This window comes from Phasianus colchicus, chromosome 1 (genome assembly GCF_987193195.1).
Source record: "Phasianus colchicus chromosome 1, bPhaCol1.hap1.1, whole genome shotgun sequence".
Lineage (NCBI taxonomy): Eukaryota > Metazoa > Chordata > Aves > Galliformes > Phasianidae > Phasianus > Phasianus colchicus.
Window position 1 is genome coordinate 2477202 of NC_143436.1, and position 14097 is coordinate 2491298.

Here is a 14097-nt window from a genome sequence, read left to right on the forward strand (position 1 = left end):
TGATACAACTGCTATACAGATGCTTTTATCTCTAGTACTGACAAGATCATAGCAGCTAAACTGATCCTACTAGCACAAACGGAGAGGTACACTTCAATAACACTGCAGTAATTTAAACCAGACATCATACATACCAATATACAACCACAGGCACTGGTTGTGTGAAGGATGTAATGTGGACATTGGATTATCTTATCTGTTTCATATTTAATGCAGCTCTGAGACACAGAATCACAGAGAGGAGTTACAAGTCCAACTCCTGGTTCCATGCAGGACATCCAGAACCCAAGTCCTATGTCTGAGAGCAGTGTCCAAATGCTCCTTAAGCTCCACCAGCTCGGGGCTGTGCCCACTGCCCTGGGGAGCCTGCTCCATGCCCATCACCTTCAGGTGAAGAATTTTTCCTCACAGCCAACCTGACTCTCTCCTGATTCAGGTCTACTCCACATATCATACATATGACATGATAAGGGACTGCAGCCAAAAACTGAAGCTTGGGAAGTTCAGATTAGAGCTGGAAAAAGCTTTCCAGTAGGGAAGCAATGCTGAACCAGTGTCTGGACACTCTCCACCTCTGGAAGTTAATAAGACTTACTGAGAGTCTTCTTGGGCAAGTGGCTCTGGTGGTCCTGGTTGAACACAGGAGTTGAACTGAGCACTGGAGGTCCCTCCCAATCCAAACAACCTGTGATTCTGACAAAAAAAACACCATGATTGACCTTACATGTTGTTGACCAGTCTCTGGTTTCGGGCTGGAGGTCCAAACAAATGAGACCAACTTTCAGAGGACCCTCTTCTACTAACAGAGCTACGATCCTAGGATACTACATATGTACACATTGAAAAAATAGTTATTAAATACCTGGAAATACTGGTAACACATCATCTGTGAAGTTCAAAACCAATCTGAGCAGGGCAAAAAACTGTAGTCATATGGTTGACACTTAGCAAGGTGAACAAGAGCAAGTTGGTAGTTTCAGGAAGGACCATCATCATTTTCACCCAGTTCTCACAGCTTGCCATCAGGACTCAGGCTTTTCACATTTCTCTGTAGTGTTACTTTCTAACAGGTAGATAAGGTGTGATTTTACTTGTTTCCAAATGCTTGTTCAAACTGGAAAGCCATTCTCATGCATTTTAGACAACACCATATAGAACCACAGAATCACCAAGGTTAGAAAAGACCTCCAAAATCACCCAGTCCAACCATCCACTTAACACCAATATTTCCCACTAAACCATGCCCCTCAGTACAACATCACATTTCTTGAACACCTCCAGGGTTGATGACTCCACCACCTCCCTGGGCAGTCCGTTCCAGCTCCTGATCACTCTTTCAGAGAAGCTGTTCTTCCTAACATCCAACCTGAATCTCCCCTGGTGCAATTTGAAGCCATTCTCTCCTAGTCCTATCACTAGTTATATGGCCAAGATTGGCTTCGTGTGGAGTCTTGTGAACCATGAGAGATACAGTATGCTAGCCCACATTCAGTAATGAATAAACAGGCATTACATGGATTCTGGCCAACTCCTATGCAACACTGCACCTGCCAATGGAAGAGACACCCAGAGATTGCTGGGATTAATGACAGGCCATAGATATCTCAAATCACAGAATCACAAAATGGCATGGGTTGGAAGGGACCTCAAGGATGATGAAGCTCCGACCCCCCTGCCACATGCAGGGTCACCAACCTCCACATTTCATACCAGCCCAGGCTGCCCAGGGCCCCATCCAACCTGGCCTTGAACACCTCCAGGGATGGACGGGGCATCCACAGCCTCTCTGGGCAGCTGTTCCAGCACCTCACCACTCTCTCTGTAAAGAACTTCCCCCCAAAACCCAACCTAAATCTTCCCTCCTTCAACTTAAAATCATTCTCCTTGTCCTGCTGTTATCTACCTTTACAAAGAGTTGACTCCCCTCCTGTTTGTAGGCTCCCTTTAGGTCCTGGAAGGCTGCAATGAGGACACCCCACAGCCTTCTTTTCTCCAGGCTGAACAAGCCCAGCTTCCTCAGCCTGTCTTCGTAGGGGAGGTGCTCCAGCCTTCTGATCATCCTTTGGCCCTCCTCTGGACCCTCTCCAACAGCTCCCAAACATGCAACTGCTTTCTTTGGGTCCAATATGACACAGCCATAGAATGCTTTGTGCAAGATGACTTTGCTCGTCCAGTTCTGGAGAGGAAGAAAATAATTCTGCCTGCAAGCTGCTCCAATATGTCTACGTGCAACTTAAAGCCATCTCCTGCCTAGGCTTTACATTCAGTAAATGTTAAGCTTGATTTTTAAAATAAATTGAAGCACTGCCATAACGGTTTGCCTAAAGCTAGCAATTGCTTTTATATATCTTACAGCTTCAGATCAGCCTCAGTGGAGAACTTACACATCTGCATATGACTTACAAGGGAGCCTCATAAAGCCTTCCCCAAAAGGCAGTAACTACTCTAAACGTTTCCCCCGGAGGAAGAATTATCTAAAGAAATATTTAAAGGAACAGGGAGATTCAGACTCCCATAGAGAGATAATTTTGTCTATCTATTCAAAGAAGATTCGTGACATGGGTTCAGCTGGCAATGCTGCTGCTGACTTGGTCAGTCTTCACAGAGATGAAGACACCTGCAAAGCACTTTTTCAGACCCCATGTTGCTGAAAACCAATTGAAACACAAGGACCAGAGCCACAGTTGGTGTCTCTAAAGCCACGCTTGTCCTCAAGTGGGAAAAATCCAATTGATCAGCCAGGCCTACTCCTTAATGGCTTTTGATCGCTGGAAGCCAGACTGAAAAGACAGCTAATTTGTTTACACTAATAAATAATAACACCCACTTGCTATCAAAGCATGCGCTCATCTCGACTGGTGAGCCATTGAAATGCCACTCACTGCGACCATCCTTCTTCTTAACACCCAGTAATCTGACAGGGAGAAAACATGCCAAAGCCACCAGCAACGCTTCCTTAGAAAGTCACTAGCAATGACTTTGTGCGTGGGGGTAAGCAGTGCTAACAGTGGAGTAATTAGCTCCAGCAAGCAATTATCCTGCAAACAGCTGCATGCTCTGACTTCTGAAGGAGTTTTTTACTTGATTTTCAGCCACTGGAGCTTTGCCAGAAAACCATCAGGCCCGTCATCGACATAATTCTTCTATAAGAAAACAGCAGTCACACTGATACTTTAAGGGAAAATCCTGCCCTGCTGGTGGAAAGATGGAAGCCACGTGCATTTCACGTTGGATGGAAATGGGGTGATGCATCTTCAAGGCCACCATTCGTAGCCATCACCTGGCTGGAAAGATTGATCACGCTGACATGAAACATACAAGAACAGGCTATAGGAAGCTGTCGAGCTGTTTGCAGCCTAATTTAGTATTGATTTAAGCAATTACAGCATAAAGTTTAACGTGGAATAATTCTGAAACAAATTAGTTTCACGGTTATTCAGTCACTCTGACTAAAAGGAGATGAATTTACAATATTTCACATTTACGGCTGGAAGAATGGAAACAAGACCATCCTCCTCGTTAAATGCACTATTTACTATGGGCAGCTGCAATCTTTTCTTAGTATAATCTTTAAAGAATTGGATTTGTCTGAGGATATGGTGGCATAAGATACTAGAAAACCTCTCATCTGAAAGCTAATTCAGGTCAAACACGTAGTGATAGTTATCACCAAGAAGTTATTATCACTCTGTGTGGTGGGAGCTGATAAATGCTTGAGTCGTGTTCACATCACAGCAGTGGCTCCTGCTGCAGGAGCTTCAGAAAGATCTTCAGGATAGAAAGGAGTGGTTGAACCATGGATGACACAAGGGAGAAAAAGGTAACACAGCTTAAGGAGAGAGGTGCAAGGATGATTCACACCGCACACCCTGTTTTCTTTACATCTGTGATTTGGGCATCCATAATCTCTGGGCAGCCTGGTCTGGTGGTTGGCAACCTTGCCTGTGGCAGGGGGGTTGAAATTAGATGATCTTTGAGGTCCTTTTCAACCCAGGCCATTCTATGATTCTATGATGTGATGAGGGCAAAGATTCCAGGCTCCAGCACTGTCAGTGTAAGAACAGCCCTTCTCCTTTTAATGCAAAATCAATACAATTATTTTAGGGAGCTATTTGGATGACTTGGTTCAAAGAGGCAGCCATTTTTCTTCTCTTGCACAGAATTACCCTTCTGTAATGCTGGGAACAGGCAGACCTTCTGACCGTGTAAACTCTGACCAAGAATAATTCCAGTTCATAATGATTTCCATCCATCATGCGAAATAAATTACAGGGGCTAGACAAGAAAATTCCAAGCCATTCTGTCTCTTCAAACCCAAATGAACTTTACGAAAATGCTTTGCTATTATATAACGCATTTTCATGGCTACCAACAAGTCACAACACACAGAAATACATTACTGCATTAAGAATCCAAAACAAATTGGAAAGGTTAACAACCTCCGTGGTCCTGCTCCAAAGCTTGTGTGTTAATGCTACTGTAAAACATTTTCAGCTCTCAGTAAGGTCAGCTGCCTGTGCAGGCTGAGTTCAGGCTCTCACTCACTTTAATTCCCAGAAGAGAAAACAAAAGGAAAGCAAACAATACACAATGCAACACAATATACCTAATTATCTCCAGATCTCTCAACGTGAACCTTAACCAACATCCTCAATGGAGCCCTTGAACCGTGGAAGAGTAGAGTTCTGATTTTAATTGTAACAAAGAGTTTCAATCTTCAGACACTTCTGCTGTGAAAGCCAGAACGACTCTAAAACATACTTTTTTTCTTACCCTTTTCCAAAAAATCAAAGTTTGGCAGATTTCTGCATGTGTTGCAGATTTGGCCTATTTCTCTTCTCTAAGGTACTCACAATGTTGAGGAATTACTGGCAAATAACTGCAAAACAAGGGCACATTTTGTAGTTTCTTCCCCACTCTCTGCTGTTATCGCTCAACTGATGCACTCAAGTTCATCTATAAAACTCCTTCTGTTCTCATTAAAGTTGCTTTCAATACTCAGCTGTTTTTTCATAACCACCCCTGCTGTGGTTCTGCTATAACATCTCATACCTGATTGGCAATACTTCAGCAGTGCCAAGGGAGGAGAAAAAAACAAATGCCATCAACTCCATCTTCTTAAGCTTAAAAGAGGGCTCAATGTGAGATACCCAGCCATAAAGTGCTCTTGGGGCCATGCCCTGTTCTCAACTTGTGCTCAGTGAAACCATTTTTATGTTGGTAATTATTTACAAAGAGCTTTATTCCTCCGCTCCTCAGTTTTGATATCGGAGTTTCAGAGGAGGCTGTTAAAGCTCTGTCTTGGCAAGAATGAAGTCCAGGGATGCTGTGCTTCTCCAAAACTTCATTTTAACTCATGGAGATTTTCTAAACCACGTATAGAACCCCTTCTAAGGAGCCTGATCCCTTTTAAAGGCTTGGAATCTAATTTTGCTTTGCCACTGTAAAAAACATCCCATACCCAAACCCAAAGCACCCAGACAGGTGCAGCTTTAGTAACCATTAAAACATGCAGAAAACCCAGCGACTTCACCCAAATAACGATGAGAACAGGAAATGCTACTAGTATGCATCATTAAAACAGACATGCATTTTTAGAGATATAAACTAACGTTGAAATAAGCCATAAAAACCTTGGGAGATACACATTACTGCCTAAGAACTTTGCAAATATTATTCATTCCCAAAGAGACGATTTTATAGATAAGAGGGAATTATTGAAAAGGATTAAAAGATCTTGACCCTAATCACAGCAAGAGTCTGTTAATTCATTCTTTTCAGTCCCATGCAACAAGTATAATATCAGGATGTTTTTCTGAGGCTTCTGAACTGTCCCATTACCCATGTAGTTAGGATGAGATGTGTGTTTATTGCTATTATCACTGCTTCACATCAGAGCTTTAAAAAGCTGTTTCATAAGAGACTTCTCATAGAAATACTCTTAACTTCAAAGCCAAATCTCTCAAATCTCTCTTATCTGGCTGAGGTAGCAGTACAGCTGCCTTGCTGCGACAGCACCATAGAATCACAAACACACTGCACTAGGGAGGCAAAACATCTCATATCTGCTCCTCCTTTGGAGTTTGGCACACGTGTGTAGTTTAACTGCACCACCCTATGATTTGCAAGCACTCCCAGAACTCCCAGACAAGCATCATCAAATCCCTTGAAAATCAGCTTTTACAGTAGGGCTTTAATTTGTCATCACAGTGGCTACTGGGTGCTTTAATAATTGGTATGGTCCTGAATGCTTCCAGGGAGGGGGCATCCACAACCTCACTGGGCAACCTGTTCCAGTGTCTCACCACCCTCACAGTAAAGAACTTCTTCCTGATATCTAGTCTAGATCTATACTCTTCCAGTTTAAAGCCATTTCCCCTGGTCCTGTTGCTACCCACTCTTCTAAAAAGTCCCTCCCCAGCTTCCCTGTAGGCCCCCTTCAGGTATGACCCAGGACTTGATATCATCATTAGGTGGGCAGTAAGGGAAGCTGCTGGCAGCTCACCCAATTCCTACCTGCAGAAGAGGCCGCTGCACACCCAGGACCTTCATGGTATCTGCATTAGCCAATAACTTCAAGGGGTCAGATGCCTTCGTGACTCCTTCGATTTCTTTATTGATCTCAGCCAGGACCTGATTGAGGAAGATGTTCTTGATGTACATGGTGAGGAACTCACGGAGAGGACACTGTTTGGTTGGGCCAAGCTCCATGGCGTGCTCTATCTCCTTGATGAATCTGGAAAACAAGAAACAAAGCATTCAGTGGAGTTAAACCATGCAGTTAAATGCGTGACGGTTGCATTTGAGATTCCTACACCCAAAAACCAAGCACCAGTAGTGGGGAAGACGAGACAGTCTATGACGTGAAGTGTGAAGAGTAGAAAAGATTTATAGGGTGGCCTTCCAAAAAACATAAAATGCCAACAGATGGTGAGACAGACTTGATGGCTGGAGAAGGAGAACAGACAACATGGGGAACTGGTGAGAATCTACAACCCAGGCACGATTTTTGTTTTTCAGCCCCCAAAATGACTGATTTTCCTCTACTTGAGACATACTGGAAAGGCCTTTTCTTTTAAACAAAATCAGGATGTCAGAAATCACTTTGAGAAGGCAAACTTCTGGGGTTGGTCACTTGATTCATACAGGTTAATTCCCCACCTCTAAAACGAACAGACGTATTTAATAGCTCCAAGACTAGAGATACCATAAAATAATAATAAAAAAAAGCAATGGAATAAATGCCGATATCATACTGCATTATGCATGTCTGTATTATGCTATATTTTTATTATGTGTTATTGTGTCATTCTAGGATCCCATTCCCATCTACGCAGAATGACATACCAATTCTGGGAATATTTTAGCACAGAATGTTTGCCATCTCCTCCTGCAAAATATCTTCATCTCAATGATGCCATCTGTTTACCAGATAGGAGTTTCTTCTAGAAACTACCTCGTCATTTCTTTCATTTACATTCGAGGCAACAAAATTAGTCTTCCTTTCAAATTCGTATATATTTACATAATTAGGTGTTGAATAGCAGGGTCATAATGGACTAAGATGTTCTATCCTAAAGACAGAAATATGGATGGTATTTGCATTGCCCTTCCCATCACTTCGTGCAGGCGCCTCACAGACTTTTGAATCTCAATTCTACTCCTGGATGAGCTGGAATTGTTTTTTTCTTTGTTTAATAGATCAGGAATAGAACAAGTGTTTGAACTTGGATCCCCCAACACACACAGCAACCCAGCACACCACCATTTCTTCACTAAGAAAGATCTTTTTTTGTCAATGTGTATTTCAACAGTTCCATACTGGTCAGCATTTACAAAGGATGAATTTGCACTAACCATTTTTTTCCCCACACACTTCAGTGAGGTCTGTTTCTGCACACCCAAAACTTCCCACCTCCTCGTTCAGCTCTCCAAGAGGAGGCAGCTTCCCTTCAGAACTCCTGTCAATTTCAGTAGCATGATTTCCTTCAAACCCAAACAATTTCCTCCCTAATGCCCCTGCAGCGTTGACTCCATCAGAGCACAGTGACACATTTGGGATGATGCAGCTGTTGCTTCTGCGGAGGGAACCATTTGCACTAAGTTTGAAAAGTGCTTCTCTAAAGAGACATACTGCACAGGGAGAAGTGCAAAGGATGGCAGCTTTACTCCCCAGCTTTCACGGATCGATAGAGTGAATAGGCTTTATCAAAGAGGGAAACTGGAGAATCATCTGGGAAGAGAGCACAGGGACCACCGCCGAGCTTATCTCTGAAATAATAGATTTAATGTCACCAGTTCCAAGTGACAACCACCAATGCCCTTAAGAGAATGCTGTCAAGTTGATGGAACCTCATTCAACTGACTGACGTACTGCGTTTTTCCACGTCTGCCAACAAACCTGCAATGTTCTCCTATTTTTTTTAAAGCCTTATTTACACAGTGCTCGTGATGGACAGCATCACACACACACAAAAAAGTGAATTAGCTCTTATAATACCTGCACCCTACAACTACATACCATTATCTCTCTTTCAGATGGGAAAGGGGAGACAAAGCAACTCGATCCTTTCAGTATATGAGGAAGGATGCTGCGAGAAAGAGTGGGACAGATTCTTCAGCAGAGTCTATTGTGACAGGACAAGGGGAAATGGTTTCAAACTAAAAGAAGGGAGATTTAGACTGGGCATAAGGAAAAAAGTTCTTTACAATAATGATGGAGAGGCACTGGAACAGGCTGCTCAGAGATGTGGTGGATGCCCCATCCTTGGAGACACACAAGGTCAGGATGGATGGGGCTCTGAGCAACCTGATCTGACTGTATGTAGGTGCCCCTGTTCACTGCAAGGAGTTGGACTACGTGATCTTTAAGGTCTTTTCCAACTCAAATGATTCTATGAATTTCAGCTTTCAGTGAAATGAAGGGAACAGCTCTCAATTCTGTAACCCAGCACGTGTTTAAACATGGCTGAACTAACAGAAACACAAGAAAACTTTCGGAAGAACGGCCCCATACTAACTAGAAGAGCTCAGATTTGCTGATCTACACTCAACTTCTTATCAGGCAGTGGTGTGAAGCTGTTTCTAAGTGTTTCCCACAGCAGAGACTAAATTGCTTGTATGAGGCCACAGGAAAGGTCAGTGCTAGCAAAAGGTGTAATCAAGAATGTTGGTCTCCTTGTACCCAGCATTAATCACCATCTCAGGCCTCCCCTAAAGACCCACGGTTCAATCTCCAGCAAATTTCATCTTCATTAGAGAACTGAATTCTGGTGGTTCACGTGTTCTAAAAGGCTTTAATTTCTTGGCATAAACAAGACAACAGCAGTTACTTAATACCAGCAAGGATTCAAAAGATACCCTTATTTTACTTGATACAAACCATCAAGTAATCACAGATTAGGAGAAAGCTGCTAGATAGCAATGACTCTGTGAGAGGGATTTTATGAGTGCTCAGCAACACTTGTGATAAAGAACAAATGGTCAACAGCTTAAGAAAGCAGATTCAAACTTGATAGCAGGGAAAAGTTATTAAGAATGAAACTGTGCGTGGTGTGGAGGACAAGAGGATGTGGATGAGTGACCTTAGGCTTGAGTGTTTAAAGATAGCTTGATTAAATGATAATGGTAATGAAAAACAGATAATTTCTGAAGTCTTCATTTAATCGAAGGATCTCTACTGAAGGAAATGGAAAATGAGAGAAAAATGTAGTATGGATGTCAGAGCTACCCTTACATAGGGAGCACAGGCTGAATGCTATATGCTAAAGAATAAGGCTGACCTGTCCTCATCATGTCTTCACCAGGCAGAAGTCCTAACTGCTGGAGGTCCCAGCATCTGCTCAGCAATTGCAGAACTCCAGGTAGCAGTTGTGCAGCTCAGCCTTCATCCCAGAAAGGGGAAAAGCCCTTTGAACACACCACCATGGTGGCTGAGCAAGCATCACAAGGCTTCAAATGAAAACGCACCAAGAATCCTCTGACCACATTACACTGCAGCACTGATAGATAGTACAGGCTCTGTATCAGCAGGAATACTCAGAATGCCATTAGAAATAAATGAAACTGATAGAAACATAAATAATAAAACATTCATTTCATGCATGCCTTAGGAGAATTAAGAATGCAAAGTCAAAAACTGAAGAGTTTGGGAAAGAAAGGATTGAAGTCGCTTGTGTCACCTTTATTTGCCTGCTGTGCACAATGCCATGGAACAATTATTAAATACATAATAGCACTGTTGCTCTTTTCAGCAGATCCTGATCTTGTCTGAGGACAAAGACTTGGTTCAAAACACACTGCAAGGGAAGGAAGTCCTTAGCTCAGGAGCAGGCACATTTCCAAGATCCTTGTCCTTAGCTTAGTCCCCTTTATAGGCAGAACTGTGCCTATAAGGGGCTTCACCCATTACAAACCAGAAGCCTTTTACAAAGCTGTGAGCACTGCAGTTCTTCAGAGCTGTGTGACTGAGCCAAATTTTTGGTGTATTTTCAGAGAAATGGCAAAAAGGCACAACCTCAACACAACAGTTCTTATTGAGAACTGTGAAGATGCAAATTCTCAGCCTGAATATCTTCCAAAGAAGAGGTCACCAGAATTTGCTAACACGTGCAATGTATTTCTTCTTCTCCTCCTCAAAAAGAGTATTTTAGATAATTTTCTATAAATAAATCTAGCCTCAGTTGGCAATTAAGTTTCATAAATGAGAAGCATTGGGTGGCATGAAAGACCTAACAGATATTCTCTATTTTCTGCTTTGAGGACACATTCGCAGTCACACACTGTACTTTTGATTTAATTTCTGGTTAACTTATTCTAACAAAAGTCAGTCTTTGTACACAATAAATATGTTTAACAGTCATCTAAGAGAAATATTCTAAAAGTACCCTCCAAAAATGTTCCCATTTTACTATACCCACATAACTATTAAGATGTCAGAAAAGCCATTTGACCCATGGCTATCCCAGAGATCAACATTTATGTCTGTGTGTGAACCAGCATGCATGAACAGAAATTGCATTTTGGCCAATGATAGAGTATGTAAAAATAAGGGCAATGAAAACTTGTAGGTAGATCTGGACGTTTTATGCACGCACGGTTCTTCAAATGGGTTTTGGACATGGCTTTGTGTGCATAACCCCAAGAATCCAAATTTCCACTGCTATGGTGAAAGGCTGCATCATGTTGGCCTTTTATCCTGTACTATTTTTTTTTTTTTTACCCTCTAAAGAAAGAAACCTGAGATACAGCTCACTGTAAAAACAGGCCATAAAGAAGGCCTTGGAGCTTTGATTCACATCCCATTTGCTTTGATTATTCTACTAGAAGAAGAATCATTCAGTTGTAATTTAGTAGGGTTTCTGAAACAGTATCAACAACTGCATTTAAAATCATCACTCACTGACTTAAGAAAAAGCCTATAAAGGTTAACATACTGTGGGGTACAAGCTCTAAATGTGTGAGAATGAGCCCCAAATGGCACGTTTGGAATAGAAAATTCCCCTAATGCTGAGCAATTACATGTATTTATCGTAACTATAGCAGATTTCAAACCTACAAAATGGGAAGATGCTTTCTCTGGACAAAAACACAGCCTGAGGTGTGTCACCACAGTTTGGATAACGAGCACTATGAAGATGGCCATGATAACTATTTTGGTTCCTAACAAAGGTTGTTGGGATGTCCCAAAGGATGCTTTTGCAAGATGTCTTGCTAGGATGGAGCACACAAGGAAAAAAAAATAGAAATCTGCATCTCATACTGAATTCAGAACCTGCATTTTCAAAATGATGCACAATTTTTAACTTGTTTTATCTTCGTATGGAAGCATTTGAGGTGATTTGTGGCTGCAATTAAGCATTCCCCTTAGACAGAAAAGCACTTTGGGTAAAATGAAGTATCTTTTTGTAAATGACAGTCATTTGGATTAAAAAAGGAAAAAAAAAAAAAAAAAGGCAAAGCATTTCAGAAAATTTAATTCATTCTAACTCACAACTTAATTGCCTATGAGGTCTGTCTTACCTGGGCTGAAAGTGCGTAATAAAAAACATAAAGCCTAAAAATGCTATATGGATTGATTTAGAAGCCAACAACTTCCACCTTCCTTAGGCTTTCTTCTCTCTCCATGGCATCAGATCTCTTCTAAAATATCATTAAAAGAAACTGAAGACGTGTCATTGAAAGTGCATAACATCAACTTCTCACTTTTTAAATGATGATAACGCTGTCTGAAATTTCCTCCTCAAACAAATGAATGACAGCAGAAAGAAAAAACTTCCAAACCTTATTAAGAAATTCTTTCATTCAGCCCAAATTTACATTTCCATTTGTTTAATTTTCATATGACACTAAACTGTTGTTTTCTCTCTCAGTAATTGAATAAGAATAAATGTTTCGGTGAGCTTCCACAAAGTAAGGAAATAGTAAGGAAAAATCAGAAATTTTTGGAAGGAGATGATGGTTATTGGTAAAAAGGCAAATCCCAAGCTGGTTGTTCAGACTTAAGGCAATCAGGTCTTCATAGAATCATAAAATGGCATGAGTTGGAAGGGACCTCAAGGATCATGAAGCTCCAACCGCCCTGCCACATGCAGGGCCACCAACCTCCTCATTTCATACCAGACCAGGTTGCCCAGGGCCCCATCCAACCTGGCCTTGAACACCTCCAGGGATGGACGGGGCATCCATAGCCTCTCTGGGCAGCTGTTCCAGCACCTCACCACTCTTAGAGCAAAGAACTTCCCCCTGAAACACAACCTAAATCTTCCCTCCTTCAACTTCAAACCATTTCTCCTTGTCCTGCTATTATCTACTCTTTCTTGAAGGTCTGAAGGCATATTCAAACTGAGGACACCTGGAAGTCCCTGGGTTGACCATTCCTTGTCCAGAAATCTGCTGGCATTTCAGGAGAGGGTCAGCCTGATGATGTTCTCTTGACATTCTCTTTGACAACCCTCAAGGCACAGCTTTAATTCCCAATTTATTGCCTTTGTGATAACGTGGTCAGACAAGGATATCATTTCAAAAACTGCGCAAATCAAACTGGTACTACTGATTTGAAGCTATTATTTCACTATACCACTGGTTTACATAACGTTCTAGTTGGAATAAAACCAGTTTCTCATCCATCCCACAGTTTGGCTCATCCTCTGAATTCCCTCTTCTCTACCAAAGAGAGAAAACTGGTAGTCCTAAACCAAAAGGTACTGACCACTGCATGCCTACGGAATACAATGAATACAATTAAGTTAAAACACTGTAGCACGTAGACCAAAGATCATTTCCAAGTGAAGATCACTCAACTAGGAACTAAAGTAATAAAAAGCACATTACTTTGTGTAAAAACTTGACTACAGGGAATTATTCCTGTTACATTATCAGTTATCCCAAGATTGATATTTCTCTGAGGAACACGCTGCTGATAAATACTGTGGCTGTAAACAAGATAACAGAGTGGAAAGTTAGTACAAAGGGAGCTGTATGCAGGGGACAACAGCAGGAATAAAGGCTTAAGCACTTCTCCAGACAGCACAAGATGTGATTAAAATTACAATAAAAAGTATAATCAATGGTGGGACACTCAATGGTGATTTAAATCATAGAATCATAAAGGTTGGAAAAGATTGATAAGATCATTTAGTCCAGCCATGTAACTATGTTAAGTGCACTTAAAGTCTTAGCAAAAACAAACCAAAGGATATTAGATATTTTAAAAATATTATACTGTGTAGAAAATACCCAGGAAAGCAATAGCCAGGAGAAATCACCAGTGGTTGAGTTGGATTCAATGATTTTTATGGGTCCGTTCCAACTTGGGATATTCTGTGCATCTACTTCATAATATACAGAAATATATATCCATTGCCTGAGCCAGAACCACTGAGCACTGTTCTTTGTGGATTCTTGTGGAGAGATCAAACCCTGAAGGCAAATTTTGATGGGTCAATTACAACCTTCCCAACTGCATCATTTGAACAGCATTCCGCACTTCCACACTCTTCTCACGGCATCAAAGCTGGTTTTATTTGCCTTCTGGTAGGAAAGAAAAAGAGCCAGGTGAAGAAGAGACTGAATCTCCAAGCTTTGCTGCTGCACTTA

The 14097-nt window shown here is 41.6% G+C and overlaps 1 protein-coding gene across 2 annotated transcripts in view; it reads right to left on the reverse strand.

Moving 5' to 3' along the window:
• EXOC4 (exocyst complex component 4) overlaps positions 1–14097 on the reverse strand; it is a 402320-nt gene that overhangs the window by 100322 nt on the left and 287901 nt on the right. For both annotated transcript variants that reach the window (XM_031605115.2, XM_031605116.2), the window contains exon 11: positions 6517–6736. In XM_031605115.2, coding sequence (XP_031460975.1) covers positions 6517–6736 — 220 coding nt within the window. The remainder of the gene's footprint in view (positions 1–6516; positions 6737–14097) is intronic.